The 17,298-nt window shown below is 48.3% G+C and overlaps 1 protein-coding gene across 1 annotated transcript in view; it reads left to right on the top strand.

Annotated features, from left to right (window-relative positions):
* The first annotated feature begins 1,223 nt into the window (after nt 1-1,223).
* The window catches only part of MOV10 (Mov10 RISC complex RNA helicase), a 29,154-nt gene continuing 13,079 nt past the window's right edge, over nt 1,224-17,298 (top strand). Inside the window, exons 1-5 of the mRNA XM_049765838.1 lie at nt 1,224-1,478; nt 12,979-13,194; nt 14,589-14,824; nt 15,149-15,410; nt 17,028-17,156. Of these exons, the coding sequence (XP_049621795.1) occupies nt 1,342-1,478; nt 12,979-13,194; nt 14,589-14,824; nt 15,149-15,410; nt 17,028-17,156 (980 nt within the window). The 5' untranslated portion in view covers nt 1,224-1,341. The remainder of the gene's footprint in view (nt 1,479-12,978; nt 13,195-14,588; nt 14,825-15,148; nt 15,411-17,027; nt 17,157-17,298) is intronic.

The raw sequence follows: 17,298 nt of genomic DNA, 5'->3' as shown, positions 1-17,298 counted from the left end.
CACACACACACACACACACACACACACACACACACACACACACAAAAGAAGAAGCTAGTATTTTGGGCTTGGGAGATGGCTCAACAGAGAGCCTCAGAGAGCAAGCCTAGGGGCCGGAGCGATAGCAGAGCTGTAAGGCATTTGCCTTACAGGATGGACCCCAATTCCCGGCATCCCATATGCCCCCCCCCCCAGCCTGCCAGGGGCGATTTCTGAGTGCAGAGCCAGGAGTAACCCCTGAGCACCTTCCGGTGTGACCCAAAAACAAAAACCAAAAAAAAAAAAAGAAGGAAAAAAAAGAGAGAGCAAGCCCAGAATGTAGGTGCACTCCTAGGGTCCCAGGAGCACAGCAGGGAGTTTGTAGCCCCTGGAGCATGCCTAGTTGTGTCCTGACCCCTCCCCAGACAATGGGGAATTTGAATAGATTATTATGAACAAAGAGCACTGGAGGCTGGAGTTGCTTTCACACTGAACCTGAAACCTCTGACCCCAGCCAGGATATAGACTCAAGGGCTTTTTTTTCTTTTTCTTTTTTTGCTTTTGCACACCCACCTGAAAAGCCTAGGACAAGAAACAAACCCCCCTGGAAGTTCTCTTTTGGGGGGCCCTGGCATCCAATCTCTTGATTTCCAACTAGCTAGGTTCACGCAACCCTCACACTCCTGGGACTTGCAAGGCTCTGAAAGCCCGCGAAGAGAAGGGAAGAGAAGGGAAAGGAAGGGAAGGGCAAGGGGGGTGTGCCTCTCAGCTTCCTGTCCGGGTGTCGGTCCTGGGCAGCCTGGGGGAGGTGTCTATCCAGGTCTTCTTCTTAGCCCTTTGCTCCCAGGCTGCTTTGTAAGTAAGTCTGTCTGTCCTGTCTGTCTGTCGGTCTGTCCAGAGGCTTGGAGTCGGTGGGTGGGTGGAGGTGGGTGTGGAATGGGAATTGCAGGAGCCAGAATGGCTTGGAAATCTGTGTCCTGGGGGAGGCCCGGGGGGGGGGGGGGGAAGGGGGTGCCTGTCCAGCTAAGGGGGAGGGCCCAGGGGAGGGGTCAGTCTTTTGGCACAGAGTTAAAGGAAGCAGGGTGAGGGGATTGCATGGAGGCTGGCTCAGGTAGGAAAGGGTGCAGGGGAGCTGGGTGGGTGGTTTGGGGGTATTTGGGGAAGGGTTAGGGGTGTCCCAAATTAAAGGGGGGTTTCCCCTAGCTGGACCCTCACTCACTCACTCACTCACTCACTCACTAACTCACTCACTCACTTAGTTAACTCCCTTCTTCACCCCAGGGCCTCCAAGGCAACTTACATCTGCTGCTATAGCCAAGTCCACTTTCAGTTTCATTTCCCCCGACCCGGGCCTCAGCCGCGATGCCCACGAAATTCAGCTGCCGACAGCTCCGACAAACGGGCCAGAGGTTCGAATCTTTCCTACTGGACCAGGGACTGGACCGGGAGACCGATCGAGAGCAGCTCAGGAGCATCTACAATGGGGACTTCAAGACCAGGTAGGCCTGGCTCGAACCCGGGCCCATCCCACCCACCCACCCATCCACCCTGTCCACCCTGTCCAGCCTGTCCACCCTTTCCACTCCGGATAGGATCATGTGGCCCATTACCCAGTCCGGTCCGATGAAACCCCACAAGCCGCCCCGGAAAAGGAGGATTTACTTAACCCTTCCGTGGCTGCAGCAAGGGGGCTGGGGAAGGGGGAGGGGCACAGGCATTTTGGGGGAACCCCCTACCTGCCTGCTTCTATAACTGCTGCTTCCTCTGGGGGGTCCCCTCTACCGTTTTTTGAACTCAGTGGAGAACTAGAGGGGTGTCAAGCTTTGCCAAGAAGTGGACCCCAAACTCCTTCTGCAGTCCCAAACCCTCCTTTTTTTTAGCTTTTAGCACCTGTGGCTTCTCCATGAACCCCCAAAACCCCAGAGCCATGTTTTTCCACCTCCCAGGGGCTTTTTTCTGAAAGCTGGGCTGTTTGCTTTCTGTCCCTTTCCTGCAAGAATCCATAAGCGACTTGTCTCTGTCTGTCTGTCTGTCTGTCTGTCATCTGTCCGTCCGTCCGTCCCTCCATCCCTCCATCCGTCCAGCCCCAGAAGTGTGCTTTTGAAAGCTTTCTAGCTACAGGATGCAGGCAACAGCCTGGGGCTGAAAACCAAAAAGCAAATTAGCAGGGTAGAGAATAAAGCCCCAGAGCAATGAATAAAGAATTATGAAAATTTAGGGTTCCTTACTGGCTGTCCCCACAAAAAAAAAAAAAGACTCCCAGAGGCCATCCTGTCTGCTAAGTGTTAGAGCCTGTTAATGCTACAAATGTGGTGATCATATGTATATTTATATTTTTTGAGGGGTCTTGGGGAATGATTTGCTGGAGCAAGGACAATTGAGGGGAGAAACGTCATATCAGCCAGTTCCTCTCAGGAACATCATTTTTGAGAGTGAGTCACAGTTTAAGAGAGACATTAATAGACTTGTGTAATATCCAAGAAAGGGGCACAGTGACCTGTTGGTTGCCCCACACTGCCTGGCACAAGGGAAACTTCTGGAAGGGAAGAAAAATGTAAAATCCCAGGAGAGCCGTAGAGGTTTTGTTCACTGTGGTGTGCTGAAATGCCTGGTGAAGTGAAGAGGGGAAGAAAGACACTTAAGGAAAATGCTGGAAAGAGGAAAAAGCTTTTCCTCTGGGGCGACTTTAGAACATGTCTGCCAGGAGTATTTGTTTGTTTTGCCCCCCGAAAATGTGCAACCTGCTCTGGGCAAACATCACCACTTTTGAGGCTCTGTTAGAGGGATGATTATTTGTGCATTGGGGAAAAAAATTGGTAAGGAAGATTTGTATTTATTTATTATTTATTTTGGGGGTGGGTTTTGGGTCACACCCAGCATCGCTCAGGGGTTACTCCTGGCTCTACTCTCGGAAATCGCTCCAGCAGGCTCGGGGGACCATATGGGATGTTGGGATTTGAACCATCGTCCTTCTGCATGCAAGGCAAATGCCCTACCTTCATGTATTTAATAATAATGTATGAGGGGCCCTGGAGCCATAGCACAGAGGACAAAGCATTTGCCTTGCATGTAGCCGACCTGGGTTCGATCTCTGTTTTCCTGGTCCCCCAAGACTTCCAGGAATAATTCGGCACCAAGTGGGACCCCCAAAAATACTGCAGGAGGGGTCAGAGCAATAGTAGAGTGGGTAAGGCAGCTGGCTGTCTTGCACCTGCCTGACCTGTATTCAAGCCCCCGCCCCCCCCATCCTATATGGTCTCCTGAGCACTACCAGAAATAATTCCTCAGCATAGATCTAAGAGTAACCCATGAGTAACGCTAGGTGTGGCTCCCAAAACAAACAAAAGAATACTGCAAGAGGGTTATTGCAGTTCTCCCTTCAGAGAGTAGAGGTGGGTCTTTGCAGTCAGTTGTCAAATGCATGAGGGGTTAGCAGATGGGAGGTTACAAATAGATGTTTGTTTGTTTGGTTTTAGTTTTTGTATTTTGGGCCACACCCAGCAGTTCTCAGGGGTTACTCCTGGCTCTGTGCTCTGAAGTTGCTCCTGGCAGGCTCCAGAAACCATATGGGATGTTGGGAATCCAACCACCTCAGGTTGTCTTCATGCAAGGCAAACGCTCTGCCCTAAGGCCCCCAAATAGATGTTCAGCACTAGGAAATCTTGCTAAAGGCCCATCAAGAACTTAAAGCAAATGATAAAGAGTTAAATAAAGATATTATTTAAAAAAAATGAGAAGGAGTTTGACCATTTCAAGGCCGAGCAGATAGAATGGACAGCTGCCATGGTTAGTACCTTATTTAGAAGAAAAGTAGGAGGCACCTATTGTTTTGGGTCAAGGAGAGACCCTCTTTGTCAGCTCCAAATAAAAGATAACAATGTCTTCAATACTATTTTCCCATAACCTGGGGAAGCCCGGACATGCCCTTTTTTTTTTTTTTTTTTTTTTTTGTGGTTTTTGGGTCACACCCGGCAGTGCTCAGGGGTTTTTCCTGGCTCCACGCTCAGAAATTGCTCCTGACATGCACGGGGGACCATATGGGATGCCGGGATTCGAACTGATGACCTTCTGCATGAAAGGTAAATGCCTTACCTCCATGCTATCTCTCAGGCCCCAGGACATGCCCTTTTTGCATACTAAAAAGTCTCTTACTTGACTATTACGGAGGGTTTTAAAAGAGTTGCAAAAGTAGTTTTGGCTATCTACACTGGTTTTTGATGCAAAGAATCTATTGTGCCACTATACTAAATTTTATTGAAGATGGCCTTGGCCTTAAAAGAAACTAGAGGGGAGTGGCAGAAGTGTAGACAAAATATGTTGCCACAATATTACTGTGCTAGGATTGTGTTTAGAGTCTGGGCTCTCCTATTAGCTAGTTGTAGTTGATTTTCTTTCTTTCTTTTTTTTGTGTGTGGGTCACACCTGGCGAAGCTCAGGGGTTACTCTTGGCTCTGCGCACAGAAATCACTCCTGGCAGGCACCGGGGACCATATGGGATGCTGGGATTCGAACCACCATTCATCTTGGGTTGGCTGCAAGCAAGCAAACGCCTTACTGCCCAGTTGTATTTGATTTTCTTTTTTTGGTTTTTTGGTTTTTTGGGCCACACCCGGCGTTGCTCAGGGGTTACTCCTGGCTGTCTGCTCAGAAATAGCTCCTGGCAGGCACGGGGGACCATATGGGACACCGGGATTCGAACCAACCACCTTTGGTTCTGGATCGGCTGCTTGCAGGGCAAACACTGCTGTGCTCTCTCTCCGGGCCCGTATTTGATTTTCAACAATTCTACATTCTCCATTTGGGGTTAGGGTCTTTGCCTTGCATGGAGCTAATTAACCACATTGATGCTGAAACCATATATAATCCTCTGCACACAGCCAGAAATTTCCCATGAAATTCCCCAGTCCCTTTTTTGAGGGGTGTGGAGCCCACCTATCCGACAGGCTTACACCTGGCTCTGCACTTAAGGGATTAGTCCTCAAGGGTCTTAGGGGACCATATGAGGTGCTGGGGATTGGCCATGAATAAGGCAAATGCCTTAAAAGCTGAACTATCACTCCAGTTTCAATCATCCTTCCTCCTTTATCACCTCCCCATAATTGTTTAGCATGTGAAAGGTTATAGGAAGCCAAAATGAACTCAGAATTTCCCCCTTGAGTAGGGGGCTTTTAGGAGGGTATGTTTTTAGTAGAGCTAGCAATCAGTTGCATGGAGTAAGGGAAGGTTTCTGGGATACCTTTTTATTTATTATTTATTTATTTATTTTGTTTTTGGGCCATACCCAGGGACACTCAGGGGTTACTCCTGGCTATGCGCCCAGAAATCGCTCCTCACGGTCAGTCCTAGGTTAGCACATGTAAGGTTAGTTCGCCCTACTGCTTGCGCCACCCCTCTGGCCCCTGGGATACCTTTCTTGACTTAGGCAAGTTGAGTCATTCTTGTATGCAGCAAATATTGGCTCGTGCCTTCTATCTGTGAAGCAATCCCAAGTTGGTGTAGATACACAGAAGGAGGTAGTGATTAAGTTAGTGGTTGTTATTGTGATTTTATAAAAACAAGTTCATTGTGTTGTGAGTAGTGTATAATTCAAAGAACAAAATGAATCTTAGAGGCTTCCAGGAGAAAGTGATGTTTAAAAAGAACTTTTTGTTTTTGTTTTTGTGTCACACCTGTCAATACTCAGGGCATATTCCTGGCTCTGTGCTCAGGGATTATTCCAAGTGGTGCAAGTACCACAGCCCCTCAACTTTCTCTCTGTCCCCTTAAGCAGTATATTTTGGGGGGGCACGCCTAGTGATTGTCAGAGGTTACTACTGGCTTTGTATTTAGGGATCACTGCATTGGAACTGGGGAACCGTATGGGGTGCCAGGGATTGAATCCAGGTCAGCTACCTGCAAAGCAAATACCCTACTCACTGGACTGTGGCTCAAGCCCTCTTAAACCTTAAAGAATAAGTGAGAATTCAATTTAAGGGACTTGAGAAGAACATTCTAGACAGAGCAGCACCTTAAAGGCTGGATAAACTCAAGACAGCCCAAGACAGGAAGCTTAGAGGGAGAAGGCTGTGGGTAAGAGAGAAGGATTCGAATCACTGTTTTTTGCTATTTTAAATTTTCTTTTTTTTTTTTTTGGGGGGGGTGGTTACACCCAGCAGTGCTCAGAAATTACTCCTGGCAGACTCGGAGGTCCATTTGGGATGCTGGGATTTGAACCACCATCCTTGTGCATGCAAGGCAAACGTCCTGTCTTCATGCTATCTCTCCGGCCCCTATTTTAAATTTTCATAGGTATCGGAAAGCACCAAAAGTTTCAAGGCAGATCAGGAATTTGAGAAAAATTTTCTGGCTTTTGGCTGGGAGAATAGCTTGGGACTTGTACCTTTATTCACAGTGGGGAAAAAATATATATATATGTATGTATATATATATATATATATATATTTCTTTTTAAATATATTTTTACTTCCAGGCCTGGTTTCACAGAAATCTGCTTTCACCAACAATGTGTGTCTTTAAAACAATATTTACCCTTCATTCCTATCTCTGCTGGTAATTTTTTTTTTTCCATTCTATTTTGCTTCAATTGTAGCATATTTCTGGACTGGCCCTACTAATGAGAGTTGCGGCCCATAGCTGGTAAAACGCAGAACACGATGTCCCTTTAAGATCGCTTCTCAATCTGATGTTCTCTGAAATACCATTCCTCTAGCTATTAGTCTTCCTGAGCTGCATCTAAAAGGATTACTCATCTCTCATTCCCCAACAACAAATAATGGGTCAAGGGCAGGGTATTGTAGACCTAGGATGTCCATGGCTGCAGCAGGGGGGGTCTTAGGGGTTGTTTGAGGGACAGAGAACTACAGATTAACTCGAGGCCCTGAAGAAGGGAAGACTCAACTTCTCAGTATTTTCATTTTAAAAATGGGGGTGATGGAGGGCTGAGTTATAGTATGGTGGTGGGTAGGGTGATTGCCTTGCATGTAGTCAACCATGGTTCAATCCCTGGCATCCCATTTAGTCCCTCAAGCACTGCCAAGAGTGATCCCTGTGAATGCAGAGCCAGGAGTAAAATGAAGATATTTTGCCTTCCATTCAAGTGGGGGGAGTCAGCTCAGTCGCTGAGTACCACCAGGAATGATCCCTGAACACAGAGCCAGGAATAAGCCCCAAATCCAATATTTTCTCCTCCCATAAAGTCCCAAAATCATAATTGAAAAGGAACATTGTAATAAAGTACATACTTCCATATGTGTGAGGACCTGACTTCCAACTTTAGTACCATATACACAAGAAGGGGCCGGAGAGATAGCACAGCAGTAAGGTGTTTGCCTTGCATGCAGAAGGACGTTGGTTCAAATCCCTGCATCTCATATGGTCCCCTGAGCCTGCCGGGGGCAATTTCTGAGCTTAGAGCCAGCAGTAACTCTTGAGTGCTGCCAGGTGTGACCCCCCAAAAAAAATCATATACATAAGAAAATATTGCTAAGATGAAAGTTACTGCCTTTTTTTTTAAGCTTTATTTATTGATTGGTTGGATTTCAGTGCTCAGGGGTTACTCCTGGCTCTGAGTTCAGAAATTGCGTCAGGCAGGCTGAGGGCCCATATGGGATGCTGGGATTCAAATCACTTGAGCCACTGTATGTACTGGATCAACTGTGTGCAAGGCAAATGCCCTACTGCTGTGCTATCTCTCAGGTCCCCAAATACTATTTGTTTTAAATTATTTATTGCGGGGCCGGAGAGATAGCATGGAGGTAAGGCGTTTGCCTTTCATGCAGAAGGTCATAGGTTCAAATCCCGGCATCCCATATGGTCCCTGAGCCTGCCAGGAGCGTAGAGCCAGGAGGAACCCCTGAGCAATGCCGGGTGTGCCCCAAAAACAAAAAAACAAAAAAAATTATTTATTGCTTGATTAATTGATTGGTTGGGGCACACCCAGCGGCACTCAAGGATTACTTCTGGCTCTGCACTTAGAAATTGCCCCTAGCAAGCTGAGGGCCCATAGGGGATGCCAGGAATTGAACCAGATCCCTCCCAGGTCAGCCACATACAAGGCAAACGCCCCACCACTGTGCTATTGCTATCCTTTTTTTTTTTTTTTTTTTTTTTTGCTATCTTTTTTTTTTGGGGGGGGGTCACACCGGGCAGTGCTCAGGGGTCACTCCTGGCTGTCTGCTCAGTAATAGCTCCTGGCAGGCACGGGGGACCATATGGGACACCGGGATTTGAACCAACCACCTTTGGTCCTGGATTGGCTGCTTGCAAGGCAAACGCCGCTGTGCTATCTCTCCCGGCCCCGCTGTGCTCTCTCTGACCCTGGAAGTTACTACCTTAAAGGATGATTGGGAAGACCGAATGAGGGGATGCTTGTAGGAATTTGGAACAGGACACCATAAGTTTAGTGTTTTGGGGGAACTTGCCTAGTGGTGTTGAGCGTACATTCAGTGGTTCTAGGAGGGCCAGGTGGAATTGTGGATAAATCATACCTTCTTTTGTTTGTTTTGGTTATTTGGGGGGGGTCACACCTGGCAGCACTCAGGGGTTTCCTCCTGGCTCTACTACACTCAAATCCCTCCTGGCAGGCTCGGGGGACCATATGGGATGCCGGGATTCGAACTACTATTCGTCCAGGATCAGCTGCTTGCCAAGGCAAACGCCCTACCGCTGTGCTATCTCTGGCCCTAAAATTCTTTTAAAAGCCAGCAAGCAGATAGGGCTATCTGGATCTCCATTCCCCATTGCCAACATCTGTCTTAGCGATCTCCACACACACAGGGCCCAGTTCCATGTTTTTGCAGCTCCATTCTCCAAGCTCTCGGCTGCAAGCCAGGTGCCTCTCCCAGCCCTCCATGCTAACCCATGCTGGGTCATTAGGGCATGAAGTCCTCAACCTGTTGAGTCACCAATGCAATTGTGCAGGTGCCTGATGGCAGTACAGCTACAAGAGACCAGTCTGTGGGTGTGAGTGTGGGCATGTGGGTGCATGTATGTATTTTATTTTTTGGAAGGTCGCACCTGATGGCATGGGTTATTCCTGCCTCTGTGCTCAGAAATCACTCTTGGCAAGCTCTGGGGACCAGATGGGATGCTGGGGATCTAACCCAGTTTAAACCCATGAAAGGCAAATGCCCCCCCTACTGTGCTGTTGCTCTGGTCCAGTCAGTGATTTGTTTGGGGGGGGGCATGTAATTGGGTGGTGATCAGGACTTACTTCCAGCTTTACATGTTCAGGGATCACTCCAATGGCGCTCTACACCAGATAGAGTTGGGGATTGAACCTAGCTGGCCACATGCAAGGCATGAGCCTTCTCCAGCCCCTAATCATGATTTTTAATGGTAAGACTTTATGCGTACATGTTCCATCACTCCCCCTCTAGAATATCTAATTCCCTTTGCCATTTTCTCAAAGTCTTCTACACACACAACTTCCCTACCTCCTTCTTCCTACTATGGTAAACTCAATTCTGTAGACCACTTCACAGAATTTGTTGCTCTGGGGTGTTTGTTATTAATACTTTTTTTGGGGGGGGTTTTGTTTTTTGGGCCACACCTGGTGACAGTCAGGGGCTACTCCTGGCTTGGGGGACCAGATGGGATGCCAGAGGATCAAACCAGGTCCTTTCTGAGTCGGCCTCATACAAGGCAAACACCCTACCACTGTACTATCTCTCCGGCCCCTGTTACTAATACTTGACTACTTTTGAAATATGGTCAGACCTGGCCCCTCATCTCTTTTCTTCATGCCTCTTTTGGCTAGTCTTTGTTTTGTTTTGTTTTGTTTTGGGCCACATCCGGTGACGCTCAGGGGTGCCACCACTCTGGCCCTACCCTTACCATCTTTTTTTTTTTCTTTTGTTTTGAGGTCACACCCAGTGGTGCTCAGGGGTTACTCCTGGCTCTACGCTCAGAAATAGCTCCTGGTGGGGCCAGACAGATAGCATGGAGGCAAGGTGTTTGCCTTTCATGCAGAAGGTTGGTGGTTCGAATCCTGGCATCTCATATAGTCCCCCAAGCCTGCCAGGAGCAATTTCTGAGCATAGAGCCAGGAGGAACCCCTGAGCGCTCCTGGTTGTGACCCAAAAACAAAAAACAAAAAAAAATAGAGGAGGAAAGGGGAGACAGGTGCAGTCACATAGGCAAGGTGACTCAGCTAAGGGGTAGGAGGCAGTCCTCTCCAACCCCTTGCCACATATTTTCCATAACATACATGCCCTTTGTCATATGCTTGGTGCTTGTGGTTGGATTTTTATACATCCACACCCTTAGCTTACATTGGTGCTCTTTGTTTTGTTTTAGTTTTGGTTTTTGGGCCACACCTGGTGACGCTCAAGGGTTATTCCTGGCTATGCGCTCAGAAATTGCCCCTGTCTTGGGAGACCATATGGGATGCCGGTTGGTCCTAAAATGCCCTACCACTTGCACCACTGCTCTGGCCTCTGGTGCTCTTTCTTCATTCTGGTGAGGCCCATTCATGCTTCACACTCAGTTGTTTTTTGTTTTTGTTTTTGTTTGTTTTTGGGTCACACCCGGCAGCGCTCAGGGGTTCCTCCTGGTTCTATGCTCAGAAATTGCTCCTGGCAGGCTCGGGGGACCAAATGGGATGCTGAGATTCGAACCACCGTCCTTCTGCATGCAAGGCAAGCACACTACCTCCATGCTATCTCTCCAGCCCCTCAATTGAATTTTTTTTTTTTGGTTTTTTTTTTTTGGGGGGGGACCACACCCAGCGGTGCTCAGGGGTTACTCCTGGCTGTCTGCTCAGAAATAGCTCCTTCAGGAGTAACCCCTGAGCGTCACAGGGTGTGGCCCAAAAAAAAAAAAAAAAAAAAAAAAAAAAAAAGAAATAGCTCCTGGCAGGCACGGGGGACCATATGGGACACCGGGATTTGAACCAACCACCTTTGGTCCTGGATTGGCTGCTAGCAAGGCAAACGGCCCTACTTGAGTTTTTTTATGTATGTGTAGAGATGGGAAAAAGCCTCACCTGATGATAACCAGGGGCTACTCTCAGCTTTGTGCTCAGATTTTTCTTTAGCAGTGTTAATTCGATCATTTACAGTGCCAGGAATGGAACTGGATCATCTGCATGCAAGGCAAGTGCTCGTTTGCCCTATTTCTGCAACCCATTTTTAATTTTTTTCTTTCTTTTTTTTTTTTTTTTGCTATTTTGGGCCTCACTTGTTTGATGCTCAGGGGTTACTCCTGGCTAAGCGCTCAGAAATCGCCCCTGGCTTGGGGGGACCATATGGGACGCTGAGGGATCGAACCGAGGTCCTTCCTTGGCTAGTGCTTGCAAGGCAGACACCTTACCTCTAGCGCCACCTCACCGGCCCCTATTTTTAATTTTTAATTTTTGAGCCACACCCCAGTAGTGCTCAGGGCTTACATCTGGCTCTGTGCTCAGGGATCACTCCTGTTGGATTCAGGACTGAAGTATGGAGTGCTGGTGATTAAATCTGTGTTGGCTGCCTACAAGACAAACACCTTACCTGTGTGGTTTTTTTTGTTTGTTTTTTGGTGTTTTTTTTGGGGGGGTCACACCCGGCAGTGCTCAGGGGTTACTCCTGGCTGTAGGCTCAGAAATCGCCCCTGGCAGGCACAGGGGATCATATGGGATGCTGGGATTCGAACCACCATCCTTCTGCATGCAAGGCAAATGCTTGACCTCCATGCTATTTCTCAGGCCCCCCTTACTTGTTCTAATTTCTCTCCAATCCTTTACCTGTCCTTTATAGTTTGTCCTTACACTCCACAGACACCCTGCTTCCATTCGCAGTGCCTACCTTGCCCTCTTTGCTGCTCTGGAAGCCTCCTGGGCTGAAGTCTATATGACAGTCTGTGCTTGTGGGGACAGGCTGTGGACCTCTTGCCTTGTTGAACCCCACAACTACCATAGGGTTTCGCGCATAATAGGAGTCATGTGCATGTATTGAGTTGACTGTACGGAATGCTGGGTGCTGAACTTGGGAGTGATTGTCCTTCTGACCATGTTCCCTGTCTTCACCTTCTCTAGGCACAAAGCCAAGCTCTTCCACCTCTGGAGAAGGATCTTTTCCCTTCCTGCTGGTTCTGCCTGTGCCCTTTGACTCTTGCACCTCTGTATTTCTCTCACCCCCTCTCACCATCAGGCCTACCATCTCAGATCCAACCATCTCAAGCGACTTATTGGCCTTACCTTGTCCAGAGCTCTGTTTGCTGGGTTGTTTATGTCTTTTTCTGTCTCAAATAGAACCACCCTTCAAAAAAAAAAACCACTCTTCATTTCTTCTTTCTTTCTTTCTTTCTTTCTTTCTTTCTTTCTTTCTTTCTTTCTTTCTTTCTTTCTTTCTTTCTTTCTTTCTTTCTTTCTTTCTTTCTTTCTTTCTTTCTTTCTTTCTTTCTTTCTTTCTTTCTTTCTTTCTTTCTTTCTTTCTTTCTTTCTTTCTTTCTTTCTTTCTTTTATTATTAATTTTGGTGCCATACCAGGTGGTACTCAGGTGTTCCTCCTGTTTGTTTTTTGGGGCCACACCCAGCGGTGCTCAGGAGTTACTCCTGGCTGTCTGCTCAGAAATAGCTCCTGGCAGGCACGGGGGACCATATGGGACACCGGGATTCGAACCAACCACCTTTGGTCCTGGATTGGCTGCTTGCAAGGCAAACGCCGCTGTGCTATCTCTCCGGGCCCAGGGGTTCCTCCTGGCTTTGCACTCAGGAATCACTCCTGGTGGGCTTGAGAAACCAAATGGGGTGCCAGGAATTGAACCCAAGTCAGCTATTTCTAAAGCAAATGCCCTACCTACTGTACTATTATTCCAACCTCCTCTCTTCTCTTAGTTATCCAGACTAGTAGCCCCTGGTCATATCCCTCAACCTGTTGTTGAAAACATCTATACTTTGTCTTGGCTTCCTCTTGCCTTCCCTTCCAATCTAATCTGCAGAATCCCTGCAGTCAAGGGCCCTGCCCTGCTGCCTTCCCAGTATTCTGTCACCCTCACTTCCCAGTGTCCTCTGCTTTGGCAGCTGTGGGACCCGCATCCCGAACTTCTCTTCCATGCTGTATGGGATGAAGATCACAAACCTGGCCTATGTCACCAAGACTCGAGTGAGATTCTTTCGCCTGAAGCGTTCTGCTGAAGAACCCCAGAAATCCAAGGAACCCGTCCAGGAACAGAGGACACAGGGGCCACATATCAACCAGCAGAAAAAGTCTCTGCTCGCCAAGATCTTTCATGACAGGTGGGGACAGTGCTTGCGGTCAGCTGGAGAAGAGTGTATGGCTGGGGCTAGAGTGCTAGGACAGTGGAAAAGTGCTTGCTTGCATGGGGCTGCCACCAGCTTGGCTTCCATCCTAGTTATCTTCTGGTCCCCTGAGCACAGAGCCAGGAGGAAGCCACTGAGCATTTCCAGGTGTAGCCTCCAAACCAAAACATCAATAAAAAATAAAAGTGCACCATCTTTTTATGTATTTACTTATTTGGTTTTTGGGTCACACTCGGCAGTGCTCAGGGGTTCCTCCTGGCTCTGTACTCAAAAATCGCTCCTGGCAGGCACGGGGGACCACACGGGGTGCTGGGAATCAAACCACCAGCCATTGTGGATCGGCTGCATGCAAACGCTCTACCGCTGTGCTATCTCTCTGGCTCCATCATTTTATTTGTTTATTTTTCTTTTTTTTTGGTTTTTGGGCCACACCCGGTGACGCTCAGGGGTTACTCCTGGCTATGCTCCTGGCTTGGGGGACCATATGGGACGCCGGGGGATCGAACCGCGATCCGTCCTAGGCTAGCGCAGGCAAGGCAGGCACCTTACCTCCAGCGCCACCGCCCGGCCCCTGTTTATTTTTCTTTCTATCACTCAGACTGTATCCCCTCCCTCTACCCCTTCCAAAGGAAGGGAAGAACGACATCATTTTATTTTTTTAATTTTTAATTTTATTTTATTTTGGTTTTGGTTTTGGTACCACACCTGGTGGTGCTCAGGAGTTACTCCTGGCTCTGCACTCAGAAATGCTTCCTGGCAGGCTTGGGAGACCATATGGGATGCTGGGGATTGAACCCGGGCAAATGCCCTACCGCTGTGCTATGCTCCGAGTGCATCATCTTGACTGAATCCTCCACTTCTGGGAATTAAGAGAAGAGTTGGAGGTTCTTACGGGGTGCCAGGGTTTCAAAATCTGAGCTTTGCTGGCATTTTGCCAGCCTAACCCTCCCAAGTCCCAACTTTACTTGTCCCTTTTGTTTTGGTTTGTTTTGTTTTTGGACCACATCCAGTGACACTTAGGGATTACTCCTGGCTCTGTGTTCAGAAATAGCTCCTGGCAGGCTCGGGAGACCATATGGGATTCTGGGATTTGAACCACCCTCAGTCCTGGGTCAGCCACATGCAAGGCAAATCTCTACCATCATGCCCCTACCTCTCCCTTGATGTGCACTCTTCCTAGTACCATTTTGGGTTGTAGAGAGGTTTTGGACCCTGTCCACAGTGCTCTGGACTGCTCCTAACCTTGTGCTTGGGGACAGGAATCTGTCTCTCCCAGCAGTGCACAAAGATGTGTGATGTTGAGGATTGAACTGGGTTGGGCTATGTACAGGGTTGGGTCCCTTAAGCTGTGTTTTTTCCATCTGGCCCAGGGCCCAGTACCTTCATGGGAAACACGGCGTGGATGTGGAGGTCCTGGGACCCCATGAAGATGTTGACGGACAGCTCCTCATCAGCCTGGATGTGGACTGCGAGGTGGTGCTGACTTTGAGACTTTGGAACGGGGGAAGTCAGACCGTCACCCTGACCCACCTTTTCCCTCTCTGCTGGATCCCACAGTTTACCTTCTTCTATGCGGACGAGGAACTTCCCTGCCCATTGGGCCCTGGTAAGTGGATTTCCAAAAGCAAGTTCTTCTAGGCCCAGAGCGGTGGTGCAAGCGGTAGGGCGTTTGCCTTGCATGCACTAACCTAGGATGGTTCGATCCCCGGCATCCCATATGGTCCCCCAAGCCAGGAGTGATTTCTGAACGCAGAGCCAGGAGTAACCCCCGAGAGTCACCGGGTGTGACCCGAAAACAATAAAAAGACAAAAGTAAAAGAACATGCCTTTGTGGTTGAGGGACTTAACCCTAAAAGAACTATTGCTCCTGCAAACATGCTGCAACTCTACTAGCAGCTCTTGGGGTGCTCACCCAACTTTCCTCCCCCAGGTAAAAGCTTCGAGCTTCGTGTCCACTGTAAGACCAGCTTTGTGGGCTACTTTCCGGTCACAGTGCTCTGGGAGCTGATGGGGCCCCCCGAAGAGTCTAACTCCGAGGGAGCTGGCACTTTCTATGTGGCCCGCTTTTTGGCTGGTGTTGCCCACAGTCCCTTGGCTGCTCAGCTAAAGCCTACAACCCCCTTCACTCGGACCCGGATCCCTCGAAACCCTGTAACCACCACACGGATAGAAGAGGGAGAAAAACCCGACCGGTAAGTTACATCTCAATGCACATGTTTTCTGTGTCCTTGAACACAGCACAGCCAGTAGTCAGAGCCCTTTTCTGCATTGCAGATCAGATCCAGGGCTGGAGGGCGGGGAGAGGGAAGGGCAGAGCCATGTATGTGCCAGACTTGAACTGAACCCAAGATGTCACATATAGGGGCCAGAGAAATAGCACAGTGGTAGGACATTTGCCTTGCATGCAACCAATCCAAGACCAAAATGGACCCCGGTTTGAATTCCAGCATCCTATATGGTCCCCTGAGCCTGCCAGGAGCAATTTCTGAACACTGAGTCAGAGTAACCCCTGAGCACTGCTGGGTATGACCCCACCCCAAAAAATAAACCAAAAAAAAAAAAAGATCTGACATATGCAAAGAAGAGCTTTCCCACTGAGCCACCTCCCCAGCCCCTGAGATATTAGCAATATTTTCTCTAGTAATGCTGGCTTTTCTGCAATCTTTGGAGATCTCACTCCAGTACTTTAGACCATTCACACATCAACAGGGTAGCCATTTTGAAATGGCCTGAGTGGGTGCTTTTTTGGGGGGGTTTGGTTTTTGGGTCACACCCAGCAGCACTGAGGGATTACTCCTGTCTTTACAGTCAGAAATAGCATCTGGCAGGCTCAAGGGACCAAATGAAATGCTGGGAATTGAACCAGAGTCCATCTAGGGTTGGCCTCATGCAAGGCAAATGCCCTACTGCTGTGTTATCGCTCTGGCCCCGAAAATTTTTTATTTTAAAATTAGATAAAAAATTTTAAAGTATGTGTGTGGATAAAGGGATGCAGAAAATGTACCTGTGGGGCTAGTGATATAGCTAAAACAAAGAGCATGCTCAGAAGATTGGATGCTCTCAGTGTGTTTGTGTGTGTGTCTATGTGTGAGTGAGTGATGGGCCAGTGAGATGCTCTTGAATGTGTGAGAATGATTTGTAGTCTTATCTTAGTTGGGTATAAGGGTATATATAGCAAAGAGGGTATCATAGTCCTCTATGACAGTTAAGTGTCTGTCCATACTACAGAGGAAAAGTCTAGAAGGCAATATATGAAGAGTGTCAGGGGCTGGAGTGGTAGCACAACGGTAAGGCTTTTACCTTGCACATGGCCAACACAGGATGGATCCTGGTTCGAATCCCAGCATCCCACATGGTCCCCTAAGCCTGCCAGGAGTGACTTGGGAGCGTAGAGCCAGAGGTAACCCCTGAGGACCACCGGGTGTGACCCAAAAACCAAAAATAATAAATAAGTAAATAAGTAAATAAATAAATAAATAAATAAATAAATAAATAAATAAAGCGTCAACATTGGTTATGGCTAGATGGTAGAAGTCACATATTCAGTCTTTACCTGTTTCCCCATTCCCTCTAGTGACACCTGTGATTTACATACATATCCGTGTTACATGCATATTTCTAAATCTTGTGCTTTCTGAAAAGAATAATCCAAGCTTGGTGCCCACAGCCCCATGCACTTTGGTGGTAAAGGCTGAGATCCCTCTTTACACTGATCTTCCGGTGGATCTTGTACAACCTGGAGGGAGAAGCTGTCTGCCTCTCTGAATAAGGGGCCTGTTTGGGATCACTTTTCTCCCCACCTCCTGAAGTGCTATAGGCTATGACCTGGAGTTCACTCGGCCACTAGGGGCCTACCTGCCACCCCCTCGTCTCCGGGAGCTGCTTCCCAACCTGCAGAGGAGTATCTTCACTGTTCCCCAGGAGGTCGCTGAGATCAAGTAAGTCACCTCACTGCGAAAGTCTCCATCCTGGTTCGAATCCTAGCATCTCATATGGTCCCCCGAGCCTGCCAGGAGTGATTTCTGAGTGCAGAGACAGGCGTAACCCCTGAGTGCCATCGGGTATAACCCAACCCCTCCA

The sequence above is a fragment of the Suncus etruscus genome, chromosome 19 (genome assembly GCF_024139225.1).
Source record: "Suncus etruscus isolate mSunEtr1 chromosome 19, mSunEtr1.pri.cur, whole genome shotgun sequence".
NCBI classification, from domain to species: Eukaryota; Metazoa; Chordata; class Mammalia; order Eulipotyphla; family Soricidae; genus Suncus; species Suncus etruscus.
The sequence above is the reverse complement of the archived record's forward strand: the minus strand, read 5'-3'. Positions and strand labels throughout refer to the sequence as shown.